A 19226-nucleotide genomic window follows, 5' to 3' on the forward strand; every position below is an offset into this window, starting at 1 on the left:
AACTGGGCCTAGACCTCTCATTACATCTTCTATTGTGTGATATCATTTGGGGATTGCTGTGACGGGTTGTATGTGTGTGTGTGACTGTGTACTTTCCTGGATTGATAGCTAGATCATATTCAGTGAGTCATTTATTACCCATTCTATTCTTGAAGGAGTTTCTGGACTGGCCTGCAGATGGTTTTCTACTGCCCATGGTGAATCTGCTCTGTTCGGTATTTGGACTGAGTAGAGAATCTGTAGATGAAGTTGATTTCCTGTAGAAAGCAGAACAGGTATTTATAGTAGATTAAAAAACAATGAATACTAGGGATAATGTACTGAATTATACACAAACACACACATATTGACAGCAATGCCCAAACCCACAACCCCACCCACGACACACACACACACCCTTGACTCCTTGCCCCCTTCCACAGACCTACTCACCTGGCTCCAGTGCTCTCCGCCTGCCCTGTCTCTTCACTCTGTTCCTGCCACGCGGGCCGGACCCCCAGGAGGAGAAACACACAGCGGGACACAACCAGGTGGCAGGCTACAGGGAATGACATGCCCTCTTCGGACCCCCTCCGCCGCTCCCAGCCCTGCCTGTTAGGGGGCTCTCTTTCTGGGGTGCCGGGGCTCTCTGTGCTGCTGGGGAGGGTGGAGGTCCCGGAAGACTCATAGACAGTCTCGTTCTGCTGCAGCTGCATGGCCTCCCGCGTGGCCAGGAAGCACTGGAGGACCTCTATTGGACAAACAGGGATGGAGAGAAGAGATTTAGGTGGGAGAGAGTGTGTGTGTACTACACATCAAAATCATCATGCGACAAACAAAGACCAAGGACATGGTCCAGTTTACCCGGCAGGTACATACTGCTGATGCTGGGCGTGTCCTCCTCTGGCCCCTCCTCCTGGTTGTGTTCTGCAGTCGTGGGGAGGAACTGCCCTCCCTGGTGAGTCTCGTGACCTCCACCGTGACCCCCCAGCTCAGGGTCCTGATCTTTCCCCCGGTCCGCCTGCTGCTCCCTACCAGAGGGACCCGGTTCCTGCCGGTCCTGCCCACTGGGACTCTGGAAGGAATAGAAGAGACAGAATGAGACAGTTACATGAGAGACAGAATGAAACAGTTACATGACAGTTACATGAGAGACAGCATGAGACCGTTGCATGAGACCGTTACATGAGAGACAGAATCAGACAGTTACGTGAGACAGTTGCATGAGACAGTTACGTGAAACAGTTACATGAGAGACAGCATGTGTCAGTTACATGAGAGACAGCATGTGTCAGTTACATGAGAGACAGCATGTGTCAGTTACATGAGACAGCATGTGTCAGTTACATGAGACAGCATGAGACAGTTACATGAGACAGCATGAGACAGTCGCATGAGACCGTTGCATGAGACAGTTACATGAGACCGTTACATGAGAGACACAATGAGACCGTTACATGAGACACAACACGAGACAGTTACAGTTGAAGTCGGAAGTTTACATACACTTAGGTTGGAGTCATTAAAACTCGTTTTTCAACAACTCCACAAATTTCTTGTTAACAAACTATAGTTTTGGCAAGTCGGTTAGGACATCTACTTCGTGCATGACACAAGGAATTTTTCCAACAATTGTTTACAGACAGATTATTTCACTGTATCACAATTGTAGTGGGTCAGAAGTTTACATACACTAAGTTTACTGTGCCAAAGTTGTGGCAAAATGGCTTAAGGACTGCAAAGTCAAGGTATTGGAGCGGCCATCACAAAGCCCTGACCGCAATCCTATAAAAAATGTGTGGTCAGAACTGAAAAAGCGTGTGCGAGCAAGGAGGCCTACAAACCTGACTCAGTTACACCAGCTCTGTCAGGAGGAATGGGCCAAAATTCACCCAACTTATTGTGGGAAGCTTGTGGAAGTTTAGCCGAAACGTTTGACCCAAGTTAAACAATTTAAAGGCAATGCTACCAAATACTAATTGAGTGTATGTAAACTTCTGATCCACTGGGAATGTGATGAAAGAAATAAAAGCTGAAATAAATCATTAACTCTATTAATCTGACATTTCACATTCTTAAAATAAAGTGGTGATCCTAACTGACCTAAAACAGGGAATTTTTACTCTGATTAAATGTCAGGAATTGTGAAAAACTGAGTTTAAATGTATTTGGCTAAGGTGTATGTAAACTTCCAACTCAACTGTACATGAGAGACAGCATGAGACAGTTATAGCTCTTCAGGTTGAATGGAGATATCATTCAGAAAACTGTCTTGACATTAAGTCAAATCAAATGTTAATAGTCACATGCGCCAAATACAACAGGTGTACCTTACAGTGAAATGCTTGATACAACAGGTGTACCTTACAGTGAAATGCTTAATACAACAGGTGTACCTTACAGTGAAATGCTTGCTTACAAGCCCCTAACCAATAATGCAGTTAAAAAAATATGAATAAGAAATAAAAGTAACAAGTAGTTAAAGTGCAGCAGTAAAATAACAATAGCGAGACTATATACAGGAGGTACCGGTACAGAGTCAATGTGTGGGGGCACCGGTCAGGTGAGGTAATTGAGGTAATATGTACATGTAGGTAGAGTTATTAAAGTGACTATGCATAGATAATAGAGAGTAGCAGCGGCGTAAAAGAGGGGGGGGGGGGGGGGGGCAAAGCAAATAGTCTGGGTAGCCATTTGATTAGATGATCAGGAGTCTTATGGCTTGGGGGTAGAAGCTGTTTAGAAGCCTCTTGGACCTAGACAGGGCCTTCCTCTGACACCACCTGGTATAGAGGTCCTGGATGGCTGGAAGCTTGGCCCCAGTGATGTACTGGGCCATACACACTACCCTCTGTAGTGCCTTGCGGTCGGAGGCCAAGAAGTTGCCATACCAGGCAGTGATGCAACCAGTCAGGATGCTCTCAATGGTGCAGCTGTAGAACCTTTTGAGGATCTGAGGACCCATGCCAAATATTTTCAGTCTCCTGAGGGGGAATAGGTTTTGTTGTGCCCTCTTCACGACTGTCTTGGTGTGCTTGAACCATGTTAGTTTGTTGGCGATGTGGACGCCAAGGAACTTGAAGCTCTCAACCTGCTCCACTACAGCCCGATGAGAATAGGGGCGTGCTTGGTCCTCTTTTTCCTGTAGTCCACAATCATCTCATTTATCTTGATCACATTGAGGGAGAGGTTGTTGTCCTGGCACCACATGGCCAGGTCTCTGACCTCCTCCCTATAGGCTGTCTCGTCGTTGAGCAGGCCTACCATTGTGATGTCATTGGCAAACTTAATGATGGTGTTGGAGTCATGCCTGGCCGTGCAGTCATGAGTGAACAAGGAGTACAGGAGGGGACTGAGCACGCACCCCTGAGGGGCCCATGTGTTGAGGATCAGCGTAGCGGATGTGTTGTTACCTACCTTCACCACCTGGGGGTGGCCCGTCAGGAAGTCCAGGATCCAGTTGCAGAGGGGGGTGTTTAGTCCCAGGGTCCTAAGCTTGGTGATGAGCGTTGAGGGCACTATGGTGTTGAACGCTGAGCTGTAGTCAATGAACAGCATTCTCACATAGGTGTTCCTTTTGTCCAGGTGGGAAAGGGCAGTGTGGAGTACAATAGAGATAGCATCATCTGTGGATCTGTTGTGGCGGTATGCAAATTGGAGTGGGTCTAGGTTTTCTGGGATAATGGTGTTGATGTGAACCATGACCAGCCTTTCAAAGCACTTCATGGCTAAAGACGTGAGTGCTACGGGTCGGTAGTCATTTAGGCAGGTTACCTTGGTGTTCTTGGGCACAGGGACTATGGTGGTCTGTTTAAAACATGTTGGTATTACAGACTCGGACAGGGAGAGGTTGAAAATGTCAGTGAAGACACTTGCCAGCTGGTCAGTGCATGCTCGCAGTACACGTCCTGGTAATCCGTCTGCCCCTGCGGCCTTGTGAATGTTGACCTGTTTGAAGGTCTTACTCACATCGGCTTCGGAGAGCGTGAGCACACAGTCTTCCGGGAACAGCTGATGCTCTCATGCATGTTTCAGTGTTATTTGCCTCGAAGCGAGCATAGAAGTGATTTAACTCATCTGGTAGGCTCATGTCACTGGGCAGCTCTCGGCTGTGCTTCCCTTTGTAGTCTGTAATGGTTTGCAAGCCCTGCCACATCCGACGAGTGTATTGACACTTTGCCTGTTTGATGGTTCGTCAGAGGGCATAGCGGGATTTCTTATAAGCTTCCGGGTTAGAGTCCCGCTCCTTGAAAGCGGCAGCTCTAGCCTTTAGCTCAGTGCGGATGTTGCCTGTAATCCATGGCTTCTGGTTGGGGTACGTACGGTCACTGTGGGGACGACATCATCGATGCACTTATTGATGAAGCCAATGACTGATGTGGTGTAGCCCTCAATGCCATAGGAAGAATCCCGGCTAACAGTCCTGCACATCTGTACAGTAGCTATCTGTTCATGGGTAATACCTGTTTGCTGTTAGCCAGGGCCTGTGTGTTGGCTGTAGTCACTGGAGAGTCTTTGTGTGCCAGCAGAGCACTCCTGATCTTATACACCATCTCATAGATCTCTATCAGCATCTCACACGGCTCGTACCTAACAAGGAGAAGAGGTACTACGTTATGATACATCATTCTCCTGGCGCACACACACACTACACATTGCAGGACTGGAGCCATTTCATCTGCTCGAGAGACCCATATTGGATACATCTCATAAAACATCCAGCCACAGGTTGAAATGTCAGAAATGGGTTAAATGTAGGGTTTCAGTACCTGAGAATTAAAGGGTATTGGTTTTGGCAACGAGGCCTTTTGTCTACTACTCCAGAGCTAACTAACGGATGCGATTTGTATGTCTCTGTGCCCAGTATGAAGGAAGATAGAGGTCGTTTGGTGAGCCAATGCTAACTAGCATTAGCGCAATGACTGGAAGTCTATGGGGATCTACTACCATTCTGGCAGATACCCATAATCTTCCAGTCATTGTGCTAACGCTAGCCAGCAATTGGGCTAGCGTGAGTTAGCAACACAGAGACATAAACATGGTATCCACGAGTTCATCTGACTCTGGGGAAGTAGATAAATTGCCTCATTGCCAAAATCGCACAGTATCCCCTTAAGAAAAACTTTTATCTCTGTATTTGAAAATCGTATCACAGCTTATTTAAGCAGCTCCACTCACTTGTCCTGCCAGTAGGCCTCATCCTGTAGCCCTGTGTGTTTGAGGAGAGCAGCCAGGCTGCAGCGACACGCCGTCTCTAACAGGGAGTCACCCGAGGGACCGCTGTTATCCCAGTCTGCCAAAGATAACACAACACAGAATGTTTTTTTTTTCAAAACACAACGCCACAAATGACCTACGACCTCTCTAAATCAGAGGTTTCAAAAAAGTATTGGGTTGATGGTGATGTCAGCATCATATTCATTCAGGATAACTTTAATGAATGGCGAACCCAAGAACAAAATACTGTAGACAAGAGATTCTGCTTTTATGATTTTATAATCTGATAAAACGTCCTTCCTCTGGAAACACACTTTATGAATAGCCCCTCACAGTCACTAAAGTAATTATCACCCACACAGGATGTCACAGTGTTGCTGTGTGTGTGTGTGTGTGTGTGTGTGTGTGTGTGTGTGTGTGTGTGTGTGTGTGTGTGTGTGTGTGTGTGTGTGTGTGTACGTACATGTGTGTACGCATGTGTGTGTACATGCGTACGAGCATGCATCTGTGTGTGTGTGTGTGTACGTACGTACGTACATGTGTGTGTGCATCTGTGTGTGTGTGTGTGTGTGTGTGTGTGTGTGTGTGTGTGTGTGTGTGTGTGCCTCCCCTTAGCCCTACCCCTGCTGATGGCGTACTCCTTCATCTTCCTCCACAGGCCTCCGGCAGGCTCTCTAGACGATCCTAGAGCCAGCTCCATCAACATGCTGTTCTCCTCGCTCAAACTCAGGTCTGCCAGCTTGGCATCAGGACAGCCCAGCAGCACTGCCTCTGTGAGCCATGTTGTGCTGGAGTCTGCAGGGACAGACACACAATAACACAGGCACTTATTATTGCAATGAAAAGCCTGACGAAGGCCTTCGGGTGAAATTCTGCACTCAATAAACTGTAGAAGAATTCAACACTGTGTTGGCACGTATTTGTCTCAATATGACTTTTTTTTTTACCCTGTTACCTGCAAGTTACTGGCTGAGGGGACAATACTTCTGAAGGTATTACTACAATGGTGAGGAGTTCAAAGAAGAATTTGTGGCGGCAGGTAGCCTAGTGGTAAGAGCGTTGGGCCAGTAACCCAAAAGGTTGCTGGATCGAATCCCCGAGCTGACAAGGTAAAAAATCTGTCGTTCTGCCCCTGAACAAGGCAGTTAACCCACTGTTCCCCGGTAGGCCATCATTGTAAATAACAATTTGTTCTTAACTGACTTGCCGAGTTAAATAAAATACATTTAAATATACAACCTAAACACCCCACAATTCATTTATTTTCTGATGATCTTGATCAGGAATTAGACTTGAGATTGAAATATTTTTAAAGATAGAATGGACATCATCATGGTTAGCGTGTGTCATGTCATAGAAATATAATTACTAGAACGAACATTCCCATACAGGTCAATGTTTGTGTGTGTGTCATTACACACCCAGTTGTTCAAAGTCCATCTCCAGTCCGTTCCTGAGGAGAGGGTTACACAGCCAGTATTCTGATGTCCTCTCTTGGACAGAGGGGGGCGGTCCCTGCAGCATCCCGCCCAGGCAGCGTCCAATCGCCAGCGCCACAGATCTCTCCAGGTCCAGAAGCCACACCCATCCGTCGTCCTCCGCCCCTCCTTGGCTATGACCTGCCCTTTCAGCGTCATCTGGAAGCACAGAATTAATCCATAACATCATGACACTAAGGAGCTCCTGGACTCTGCTACATTTTCTACTTCTTAGCAGCAATCATCTTAAAATCAGACATTCTGTTAATACACAAAAAGTTATTTCCCTTCCTGTTTATTAAATTATCTCCATCTTTCTTCCTGTCTCTGTGTCCCAATAGAACAATGCCATTGGCTATCCATGACTGGTCTGGTGGTCCATACTGTCAGGGGCCAGAACATGCTGCCTCCAGTCGACACCTACCCAGCGGTCCTGAACATGACGCCTCCAGTCGACACCTACCCAGCTGTCCTGAACACGCTGCCTCCAGCTCCCTCTCCTCCAGCAGGGCGGTGTCTGGCAGCAGGCAGTTGAACTCATTGAGGTGCTCCAGCAGACAGAGCAGGTGGGTGAGCAGCGGGCGTACCACCCACAGGGGTAGCAGCAACAGGGAATACATGACCTGGCACAGCAGGCTGCCCGCTACAGAGCTCAGGAGCACCGCTAGGGGGAGAGAGAAGGGAGGGAGATTCAGAAGAGCTTTGTCAGCTTATGTGGTACGTCAAGGCCGCTACATCTCCAGTTGAGTAACACAAATGAGGAAAAAGTTGTATTTAGGGCTGTTGCAGTGACCGTATTACCGCAACACCAGATGAGATACGCTTATAAGTCCTGTGCCATTATTTTATATTTAATTATTTTATAGTAAGAAGAATGAAATGAAAGGATATTTTTCCCCATTCCTGAGCGAGAATCCGCATATGAAGTTGCTATGTTGAGCAAAAAAATTTAGCATTTGAAACTGGTCCTATTTGCTAGATTTAGAGTTATTTGGCAACTTTAGTTGTGAATGATACAAACCTTAGAATGTCTTAGAAATCAAAACATATACAGTGGCTTGCAAAAGTATTCACTCCCCCTTGGCATTTGTCCTATTTTGTTGCCTTACAACCTGGAACTAAAATAGGGCTTTGAGGGGTTTGTATCTGATTTACACAACATGCCTACCACTTTGAAGATGCAAAATATTTTTTATTGTGAGACAAGAAATCGGACAAAAAAAACTAAAAAGTTGAGCGTGCATAACTATTCACCCTCCAAAAGTCAATACTTTGTAGAGCCACCTTTTGCAGCAATTACAGCTGCAAGTCTCTTGGAGTATGTCTCTATAAGCTTGGCACATCTAGCCACTGGGAGTTTTGCCCATTCTTCAAGGCAAAACTGCTCCAGACATTTCAAGTTGGATGGGTTCCGCTGGTGTACAGCAAGTCATACCACAGATTCTCAATTGGAGTGAGGTCTGGGCTTTAACTAGGCCATTCCAAGACATTTAAATGTTTCCCCTTAAACCACTCGAGTGTTGCTTTAGCAGTATGCTTAGGGTCATTGTCCTGCTAGAAGGTGAACCTCCGTCCCAGTCTCAAATCTCTGGAAGACTGAAACAGGTTTCCCTCAAGAATTTCCCTGTATTTAGCGCCATGCATCATTCCTTCAATTCTGACCAGTTTCCCAGTCTCAGCTGATGAAAAACATCCCCACAGCATGATGCTGCCCCCACCATGCTTCACTGTGGTGTGGTGTTCTCAGGGTGATGAGAGGTGTTGGGTTTGCGCCAGACATAGTGTTCTCCTTGATGGGCAAAAAGCTAAATTTGACCAGAGTACCTTCTTCCATATGTTTGGGGAGTCTCCCACATGCCTTTTGGCGAACACCAAACGTGTTTGTTTATTTTTTTCTTTAAGAAATGGCTTTTTCTGGACACTCTTCCGTAAAGCCCAGCTCTGTGGAGCGTACAGCTTAAAGTGGTCCTATGGACAGATACTCCAATCTCCGCTGTGGAGCTTTGCAGCTCCTTCAGGGTTATCTTTGGTCTCTTTGTTGCCTCTCTAATTAATGTTTTGGTGGGCGGCCCTCTCTTGGCAGGTTTGCCATATTCTTAAAAAATTGTATAACTGATTTAATGGTGCGCCGTGGGATGTTCAAAGTTTCTGATATTGTTTTATAACCCAACCCTGATCTGTACTTCTCCACAACTTTGTCCCTGACCTGTTTGGAGAACTCCTCGGTCTTCATGGTGCTGCTTGCATGGTGGTGCCCCTTTGCTTAGTGGTGTTTCAGACTCAGAACAGGTGTATATACACTGAGATCATGTGACATTTAGATTGCACACAGGTGGACTTTATTTAACTAATTATGTGACTTCTGAAGGTAATTGTTTGCACCAGATCTTATTTAGGGGCTTCATAGCAAAGTGGGTGAATACATATGCATAATTCTTTTCATTTCACTTCACCAATTTGGACTATTTTGTCTATGTCCATTACATGAAATCCAAATAAAAATCTATTATTTAAATTACAGGTTGTAATGCAAGAAAATAGGAAAAACGCCAAGGGAGGTGAATACTTTTGCAAGGCACTGTATGGGGGCTGCATGATGTGACTACAGGCTATTGATGATTTAAGAAAGTAGCAAAAAAAAAGCTCTCTGTTCCTTGCCTCAGGCTGCACACGCTGTTCTCTAATCAAGTGATCATATTTTCACCCATCTGACTATTCTCAATTTAATCTTGTCTTTACTAATATGTAAAATTAGTTTTGATTTAAAAGGGCCCATTATCAAATGGGCAGGAACAGGGGCAAGGGGAAAAATACATGTCATCCGTATGCACTGGAAAAGCGACTGGATGCCACTTTCCCTCCGGGTCGTTTCACTCATATTTCGCCGCGCGACAGGTGATATTCCGTCCAAACTCTGTATGCCATGGGCTCTCCGACCCATGTTCCTGAAGATACCCAGTGCTTAATTTGGGAAACCAAGTGAAATCTGCTCAGGAACATCGATTGTAATATGTTTTCATAAAGAAAGATATTTCATTCAACTGTTGACAGCCCCTCTCTCTGTACACTGAAGAAAGGAATGAAGGAGAGAGAGCAGATGGAAACGTGTAACAGTATAACTTTACGTCCGTCCCCTCGCCCATACCCGGGCTCGAACCAGGGACCCTCTGCACACAACAACAACAGTCACCCACGAAGCGTCGTTACCCATCGCTCCACAAAAGCCGCGGCCTATGTGGAGCGATGGGTAACGACGCTTCTAGGTTTCAGAGCAAGTGACGTAACCGACTGAAAGGCTCCTAGCGCGCACCACCGCTAACTAGCTAGCCATTTCACATCCGTTACAAACGCACGGTGGTGAGATATTCTGTAGCTAAAGGTAATGGGTCAGCCTATTCATTATGAAAATTACAAAAAAATGCCCTATTACTAGGATATTCAAAATCAAATACTAATTCACTATAACTGTAGGCGAACTCTGAATTTAATTTAGGCTAGACCATTTATGTACCAAAGATATCTTCAATCAGTATTTTTTTGAATGTTTTTCTGCCATGTGTAATATTCGGTGAGCTATGTATTGTATAATGGCACAATCATTATTTTAATTCAGTTTTTTTTTTTTTTCAGGCTTGGGCTCATATATAGGCCTATGCATATGGATAAACTCTTATATTCATATGGGTGTTTTGAATGAATCACCCCCTTAGAAAGTGCTGTCCATTTCATTATGTTAGGCTTTAAAACAACATCCACAATGACCATGTTTTACACTCAGTTCCAACCTGCTGTTCGAACTTCCATCTTTAAAATTGCGTCCATTACTCATGACTGCCGGTGTAGCGGTAATACGGTAACCGCAACAGCCCTACCCATGTACAATAGCTGCCTAGTGTCGGGTAAATCCTTAAAAGCTGCACGTACAAGCATTTCACTACACTCGCAACACCATCTGCTAATCATGTGTATGTGACCAATAAAATGTGATTTGGTAATGAGTGGAGCAGAGCACTACAGTAACATCTGGCTGTTCGCAGCAACATCATTAAACCACACTGAGTCAGTCAGTCCTGAGTCTTCCTCACTGGAGGAGTTACAGTGCTCTGACTGAGTGACCCCGGACACCCGCACGGTGTCCATTTATCCAAACGAAGGAAAGAGTGTTATGTGGATGTGTATAATATTCTCAAACTGTTGGCGCTAGTGCTCTGATTTAAGGAACTTGCTCTAAAAAGTGTCAGCATGAAACATTATGGAAGGCAATTCGTTGGCGTTCCGGAATCTTCTTCCAGCATTTTCTGGTATACAACATAGCATAATGGTGATTGATCTGTGATTAATGTGTAAAACGCAGGCATCGATCTCTTACTGTGTAGCTTCTGGATTACCTGCTTCTGTTCTATGTGCAGATCAATACAGTGTTCTGTAGGCTATATCTGTGACGATTTGTGCATAAGACATTGCAGGATAAAGCATGGTTATCTTACTGTGTAGCTTGTGGATGACGTGCTTGTCCAAGGAGCTCTCCTCCAGTAAGATGGTGGACCTCCTGAAGGTCTCGGCAGTGTAGGGTAACAGCAGACATAGGTGTTTGTGGAGCAACGTCACACTGCTGTCATCCTGGAGGGGTAGACAGGCGGAAAATAAGGAATGGAGCGCCTCACAACACCTCACATACTCTTTTATAATTCAATAATACATTACATAATTATGCCACTTTTCCAAGATGGCTCCAGAAACGTATCTCACGCTAAATCTGTAGAATGTCACACTAAAGAAAATATAACCATGTACAGTAGAAGGTAAAAATCGACCAGTACCAACAATGGACCAGTACCACTGTGTTGGTCTGGTTGTAACAATGGACCAGTACCTCTGTGTTGGTCTGGTTGTAACAATGGACCAGTACCTCTGTGTTGGTCTGGCTGTAACAATGGACCAGTACCTCTGTGTTGGTCTGGCTGTAACAATGGACCAGTACCTCTGTGTTGGTCTGGCTGTAACAATGGACCAGTACCTCTGTGCTGGAATGGCTGTAACAATGGGCCAGCAGGTGTTTGTGCAGGGCTGACAGGAGGTGGTGGAAGTGAGAGGGAGGGTCTGTCTGTCTCTGGGACCGGCTGGACTGCTGCTTGTCACTGTTCTTCTCCAGCTCACCAAACGCCCGCTCCTGCAGGGCACCCAGCTCCAGTTACAACCCCCTAATAAACTTTTGCTGACACATGTAACGATGAGAAGCTGGAGACATGATGTTTTTAATGAACACATATCATGTTTCTAGGTGTATGGAGAAAATAAACATTCATACAAAAGGGAAAAACTACAGCATACTTGTGATGGTCCACAAACAATTGAATAGATGTCACAACCAACGTTTCTAATCTATTCCACACTAATACATGTGTTAATGCAGTACACCTCCCCCCCACTGCCAGTCGTACCGTGTAGAATCCGATGCTGAGGAACAGGGTCTTGAGCAGCATCTCAGCCAGGTGGAGATGGTCGTGGAGGGCCTCTGGGCTGGGGCTGGGCCGGTCTGGGCTGGAGGTCAGGGCCAGGGGTGGCCCCAGGGGGCCAGCCCCAGCAGTCAGCTCCCCAGGAGAGGAGTATCCCAGCAGAGAGGCCACATGGGACTGCTCCTGGAGGCTGTTCAGAACCATGTCCAACTGCAAACGCTAGGGGGGAGAGGGAGATAGGACATGAAGGGCTAGGCTAGGTGTGTTTAGTTACCTGTCCTTTAGAGAGGCTCTCTGGGCCCTGAGGTAGCAGTGGGCTAGGCTAGGTGTGTTTAGTTACCTGTTCTTTAGAGAGGGTCTCCCACCTCTCTGGGCCCTGAGGTAGCAGTAGGCTACACTAGGTGTGTTTAGTTACCTGTCCTTTAGAGAGGCTCTCCCACCTCTCTGGGCCCTGAGGTAGCAGTGGGCTAGGCTAGGTGTGTTTAGTTACCTGTCCTTTAGAGAGGCTCTCCCAGCTCTCTGGGCCCTGAGGTAGCAGTGGGCTAGGTGTGTTTAGTTACCTGTTCTTTAGAGAGGCTCTCCCAGCTCTCTGGGCCCTGAGGTAGCAGTGGGCTAGGTGTGTTTAGTTACCTGTTCTTTAGAGAGGCTCTCCCAGCTCTCTGGGCCCTGAGGTAGCAGTGGGCTAGGCTAGGTGTGTTTAGTTACCTGTCCTTTAGAGAGGCTCTCCCAGCTCTCTGGGCCCTGAGGTAGCAGTGGGCTAGGCTAGGTGTGTTTAGTTACCTGTTCTTTAGAGAGGCTCTCCCAGCTCTCTGGGCCCTGAGGTAGCAGTGGGCTAGGTGTGTTTAGTTACCTGTTCTTTAGAGAGGCTCTCCCAGCTCTCTGGGCCCTGAGGTAGCAGTGGGCTAGGCTAGGTGTGTTTAGTTACCTGTTCTTTAGAGAGGCTCTCCCAGCTCTCTGGGCCCTGAGGTAGCAGTGGGCTAGGCTAGGTGTGTTTAGTTACCTGTTCTTTAGAGAGGCTCTCCCAGCTCTCTGGGCCCTAAGGTAGCAGTGGGCTAGGCTAGGTGTGTTTAGTTACCTGTTCTTTAGAGAGGCTCTCCCAGCTCTCTGGGCCCTGAGGTAGCAGTGGGCTAGGCTAGGTGTGTTTAGTTACCTGTTCTTTAGAGAGGCTCTCCCAGCTCTCTGGGCCCTAAGGTAGCAGTGGGCTAGGCTAGGTGTGTTTAGTTACCTGTTCTTTAGAGAGGCTCTCCCAGCTCTCTGGGCCCTGAGGTAGCAGTGGGCTAGGTGTGTTTAGTTACCTGTCCTTTAGAGAGGCTCTCCCACCTCTCTGGGCCCTGAGGTAGCAGTGGGCTAGGCTAGGTGTGTTTAGTTACCTGTCCTTTAGAGAGGCTCTCCCACCTCTCTGGGCCCTGAGGTAGCAGTGGGCTAGGCTAGGTGTGTTTAGTTACCTGTCCTTTAGAGAGGCTCTCCCAGCTCTCTGGGCCCTGAGGTAGCAGTGAGTGGAGCAGTTCAGTTCTCTCCCTGAGGGGGGGCAACAGCAGAGATGCTCCGATGGACAGAGTGTTCATCACCGCCTGGTTAACACACACAACACACACCTTAGTGATAGTTCAGCACTGGCTGGGGACCTCATATATACAACAGAAAATAGTAGACCCTGAATGCCTGCAAACAATTGCATTAGTAGTTCTAATGAGTCTATTGAAAAGCTTAGAATAATTACCACCATTTTAGTTACTTCTTTCACAAATCTAGCTACGGTGTCTTTATTAAGATATGCTTGATATGGTGACATTGATCGTGTCTGGTGTACCTGTTGTATGGATTCAGGTACACTGGAGTCTATGAGCCTGAATAGCAGGTTTCGGAGGGGCCTCCCTTGGGCCCCTAGTACTGTGGCCCCTGTGCCCCCAGCATGGGCTAGAGAGAGGTGGATGGACAGCAGCTTCATACATAGCAAGACAAACTGGTGGTGCTCCCTGAGAGATAGACAGAGAGAGAAAGATTGAAAGAGAAGAGAGAGGCAGAGGGAGGGGGGAGAGAGAGAGGGAGAGAGAAAGGCAGAGGGAGGGGGACAGAGAGAGGAGAGAGAGGCAGAGGGAGGGGGGGAGAGAGAGGCAGAGGGAGAGAGAGAGGCAGAGGGAGGGGGACAGAGAGAGGAGAGAGAGGCAGAGGGAGGGGGAGAGAGAGCGAGAGAAAGAGATAGTGAGAGTCTGTCCTTCAGATGAGGCCATATGTCCTCCAGCTTCACTACATGCCTCTAGACTTGTGCCAAGTTTTCCCTTGAATAGAGGGAGGGAGCGAGGAAGAGACAGAGGGAGCGTTCATAACCATATCAAATGATCACTCTTCTCAAGAGAGGCATTTGTGCTAATGTTGTGTTGATAAGATCTTTGGCCCTGTTATCTCTAAAGTGATTACAGTACAACAAGGTGTAAATGCTTATTCTGTTTTGACATACACAAATAGGTTTGTTGACCACTGCAGGAATTCAACCCATGACCTTGGTCTTACTAGAGTCACGCTCTTTCCAACAGGGGGCATGTTTTACCTCTTGGAGGGGAAAGGGATATCTTGTTTTACCTCTTGCAGGGGAAAGGGATATGTTGTTTTTACCTATTGGAGAGGATGAGTGTAGGGGGCATGTTGTTTTACCTCTTGGAGAGGAAGGGGGCATGTTGTTTTACCTCTTGGAGAGGAAGGGGGCATGTTGTTTTACCTCTTGGAGGGGATGAGTGTAGGGGGCATGTTGTTTTACCTCTTGGAGGGGAAGGGGGCATGTTGTTTTACCTCTTGGAGGGGAAGGGGGCATGTTGTTTTACCTCTTGGAGGGGATGAGTGTAGGGGCATGTTGTTTTACCTCTTGGACGGAATGAGTGTAGGGGGCATGTTGTTTTACCTCTTGGAGGGGATGAGTGAAGGGAGCATGTTGTTTTACCTCTTGGAGGGGATGAGTGAAGGGGGCATGTTGTTTTACCTCTTGGAGGGGAAGGGGGCATGTTGTTTTACCTCTTGGAGGGGAAGGGGGCATGTTGTTTTACCTCTTGGAGGGGAAGGGGGCATGTTGTTTTACCTCTTGGAGGGGACGTGCGCATGTTGTTTCACCTCTTGGAGGGGATGAGTGTAGATGGCATGTTGTTTTACCTCGTGGAGGGGATGAGTGAAGGGAGCATGTTGTTTTACCTCTTGGAGGGGATGAGTGAAGGGAGCATGTTGTTTTACCTCTTGGAGGGGATGAGTGAAGGGGGCATGTTGTTTTACCTCTTGGAGGGGAAGGGGGCATGTTGTTTTACCTCTTGTAGGGGAAGGGGGCATGTTGTTTTACCTCTTGGAGGGGAAGGGGGCATGTTGTTTTACCTCTTGGAGGGGAAGGGGGCATGTTGTTTTACCTCTTGGAGGGGAAGTGCGCATGTTGTTTCACCTCTTGGAGGGGATGAGTGTAGATGGCATGTTGTTTTACCTCGTGGAGGGGATGAGTGAAGGGAGCATGTTGTTTTACCTCTTGGAGGGGATGAGTGTAGGGGGCATGTTGTTTTAACTCTTGGAGGGGATGAGTGTAGGGGGCATGTTGTTTTACCTCTTGGAGGGGAAAGGGGCATGTTGTTTTACCTCTTGGAGGGGATGAGTGCAGGGGGCATGTTGTTTTACCTCTTGGAGGGGATGAGTGAAGGGAGCATGTTGTTTTACCTCTTGGAAGGGATGAGTGAAGGGAGCATGTTGTTTTACCTCTTGGAAGGGATGAGTGAAGGGAGCATGTTGTTTTACCTCTTGGAGGGGATGAGTGTAGGGGGCATGTTGTTTTAACTCTTGGAGGGGATGAGTGTAGGGGGCATGTTGTTTTACCTCTTGGAGGGGAAAGGGGCATGTTGTTTTACCTCTTGGAGGGGAAAGGGGCATGTTGTTTTACCTCTTGGAGGGGATGAGTGTAGGGGGCATGTTGTTTTACCTCTTGGAGGGGAAGGGGGCATGTTGTTTTACCTCTTGGAGGGGAAGGGGGCATGTTGTTTTACCTTTTGGAGGGGATGAGTGTAGGGGGCATGTTGTTTTACCTCTAGGAGGGGATGAGTGCAGGGGGCATGTTGTTTTACCTCTTGGAGGGGATGAGTGTAGGGGGCATGTTGTTTTACCTCTTGGAGGGGATGAGTGTAGGGGGCATGTTGTTTTACCTCTTGGAGGGGATGAGTGTAGGGGGCATGTTGTTTTACCTCTTGGACGGATGAGTGTAGGGGGCATGTAGTTTTACCTCTTGGAGGGGATGAGTGAAGGGAGCATGTTGTTTTACCTCTTGGAGGGGAAGGGGGAATGTTGTTTTACCTCTTGGAGGGGAAGGGGGCATGTTGTTTTACCTCTTGGAAGGGAAGGGCGCATGTTGTTTTACCTCTTGGAGGGGATGAGTTTAGATGGCATGTTGTTTTACCTCGTGGAGGGGATGAGTGTAGGGGGCATGGTGTTTTACCTCTTGGAGGGGATGAGTGTAGAGGGCATGTTGTTTTACCTCTTGGAAGGGAAGGGCGCATGTTGTTTTACCTCTTGGAGGGGAAGGGGGCATGTTGTTTTACCTCTTGGAGGGGATGAGTGTAGGGGGCATGTTGTTTTACCTCTTGGAGGGGAAGGGGGCATGTTGTTTTACCTCTTGGAGGGGAAGGGGGCATGTTGTTTTACCTCTTGGAGGGGATGAGTGAAGGGGGCATGTTGTTTTACCTCTTGGAGGGGAAGTGCGCATGTTGTTTCACCTCTTGGAGGGGATGAGTGTAGGGGGCATGTTGTTTTACCTCTTGGAGGGGATGAGTGTAGGGGGCATGTTGTTTTACCGCTTGGAGGGGAAGGGGGCAGGGGGCATTTCTCCTCCTATCCCGTCACAGTATCTCTCCAGGAAACTGCGTAGGTAGGTAAAAGTGCTCTCCTCCAGGTCCACACAGAACGGTCTATGCCATGCCACCAACTGCCTGTCCAGCCCAGGAGAAAATAAAAAATTAAATAAGGAAATAAATAATGAAACAAGCAACCTGCCTGTCCAGGAATAACTCATTTTATAAACACATCAATGAATAATGCAATGCCCGAGCTGCAAGATGAGATCAGAAAAACACAGAGACAAGAGGACAAATAGCTGTCAGACGGAAAATCTCTTTTTGTTTTTTTTTCATCCATCAAACAAGGATATATGTGGCTTTGAATACATATAACTATAGCTTGACTGTTTTCAATTCAAACGGTTACTCTTCCTGGGTAGTGTTCAGGAGGCACCACTGGAAGAAAAAACCCATTGAAACAGGGAGGTAACCATTTAAACTGGTCCAATAAATGGTTGTTTTCCAAATGAACAAGACCCTGAGGTCCTCCTCCATACCTGTCGGTGGGGACAGCGGTCCAGGCCAGGCTGTGGGAAGTGCCAGCGGTGATCTGCTGGATTGACACTCCTTCTAGACCAATCACTTTCTTCGGCTTGGTGACGGGTGTGGAGGTGTGCCCCTGGCCACACTGCCCCATGGCATTGTTCCCCCAAGCATACACCTCATTTTCTGACAGGAGGAAGGGAATAGAAGAATATGCATGTGTCCAATTTTTCAATGTCTTCAAGTCAAGTTTATATAAGTAGCCGAAAAAGTAATGTGTTTTGCTAAACACTTTATGTTAGGAGGCTTTACAATGTGTTATAATTAAGCAATAAGGCACGAGGGGTTGCGGTATATGGTAGATATACCACGGCTAAGGGCTGTTCTTAAGCACGACGCAACGCGGAGTGCCTGGATACAGCCATTAGCCGTGGTATATTGGCCATGTACCACAAACCCCGAGGTGCCTTATTGCTATTAAAAACTGGTTACCAACGTAAGTTGTCATACCCGTGGTATACGGTCTGATATACCACGGCTGTCAGCTAATCAGCATTCAGGGCTCGAACCATCCAGTTAATAATAAAGTTTATAATGTGTTATAGTCTGTATTTACAGGATCCGTATGACGAGAAGGATGGATGGTAGGCTAAATCTGAACCTGATTTAGTGGTGTCAGTGAACGGTATCATTGTAGACCCATGAAGAATTTTTTACAAACATGACCATCTGTTAGTCTCTCACCATGAGACAGAGCCAGACAGTGGCTGTCCCCACAGGAAATATCAATAATCTTGGTCACACTGAGCTCTTCGATGAACCTGGGTCTCAGAGACGTGGTTTCAGAGGAGCCGCAGCCCAAACATGAACCACAGCCCCACGCAAATACCTGAGAGGGAACAATGAGATCAGGGTTCAGGAACAGTAGACGAAATGACTATGAGGCCTTTAGCTGTGATTTTGCATGAGAAAATAAGACCGAATGTGTTCATGTCAAATGTATGTTCATATTTTACCTAACACAGTGTTTATTTAGCTGGTTTAAAGCTGACATACTGTAGCAGGATGAGCAGTTATAACATGTTTAAAAAACATGAACTAGGGGCGTTGAGTGAGCAGTACCATACCTGTCCAGCAGAGGTCAAAGCCAGAGATGACTGGCTCCCAGCACACACCTTCCTGATGATGAACCCATGCAGTGCTTCGATCACCTTGGGCCGGTACACACGGTTTGTGTCCCCGTGACCCAGTTTACCTGCCACACAAACACAGCAAAATCAGTCACCCTGAACAACGTGGTTGCCTTGGTCCCAGATCAGTTTGTACTTTTTGCCAACTCCGTTGCCATTGTTGTTTGGCACGACAATTCCAGACTGGCGCCCAGACTAACCATGACCATAGCTACTGTAAAACAGACGGTGTGAAATGGAGGAAGGGAGAATGCATGATTGGAGTATTTTAATAATGTGTTCCGTTAATGTCTTTACCGTTTATCTCCCCCTCCGAAGGACATTATCGTCTCTGACTTACTGACGGGGCGCCCCCAGGTGGTAAGGGTAGGTAACACACCCACTACGCTGATCCTCATCCTGTACTCCTTGTTCACTCATGACTGCACGGCAAGGTTCAACTCCAACACCATCATTAAGTTTGCCGATGACACAACAGTGGTAGGCCTGATCACTGACAACAACAAGGCGGCCTATAGGGAGGAGGTCAGAGACCTGGCCGTGTGGTGCCAGAACAACAACATCTCCCTCAAC

At 47.2% G+C, this 19226-nt stretch overlaps 1 protein-coding gene across 1 annotated transcript in view; it reads right to left on the minus strand.

The window, feature by feature from the left end:
• Window positions 1-19226, minus strand: part of LOC120044749 (probable E3 ubiquitin-protein ligase HERC1) — a 96799-nt gene that overhangs the window by 65288 nt on the left and 12285 nt on the right. Inside the window, exons 9-25 of the mRNA XM_038989426.1 lie at window positions 18591-18718; window positions 18208-18352; window positions 17478-17649; window positions 16939-17073; window positions 13941-14106; window positions 13576-13701; window positions 12116-12349; window positions 11692-11844; window positions 11162-11294; window positions 7153-7338; window positions 6618-6815; window positions 5818-5991; window positions 5158-5272; window positions 4443-4569; window positions 844-1054; window positions 433-730; window positions 139-257 (exon numbers count right to left, since the gene is read on the minus strand). Of these exons, the coding sequence (XP_038845354.1) occupies window positions 139-257; window positions 433-730; window positions 844-1054; window positions 4443-4569; window positions 5158-5272; window positions 5818-5991; window positions 6618-6815; window positions 7153-7338; window positions 11162-11294; window positions 11692-11844; window positions 12116-12349; window positions 13576-13701; window positions 13941-14106; window positions 16939-17073; window positions 17478-17649; window positions 18208-18352; window positions 18591-18718 (2820 nt within the window). The remainder of the gene's footprint in view (window positions 1-138; window positions 258-432; window positions 731-843; window positions 1055-4442; window positions 4570-5157; window positions 5273-5817; window positions 5992-6617; window positions 6816-7152; window positions 7339-11161; window positions 11295-11691; window positions 11845-12115; window positions 12350-13575; window positions 13702-13940; window positions 14107-16938; window positions 17074-17477; window positions 17650-18207; window positions 18353-18590; window positions 18719-19226) is intronic.

Source organism: Salvelinus namaycush, chromosome 3 (genome assembly GCF_016432855.1).
Source record: "Salvelinus namaycush isolate Seneca chromosome 3, SaNama_1.0, whole genome shotgun sequence".
In the NCBI taxonomy this organism is placed as follows: Eukaryota; Metazoa; Chordata; class Actinopteri; order Salmoniformes; family Salmonidae; genus Salvelinus; species Salvelinus namaycush.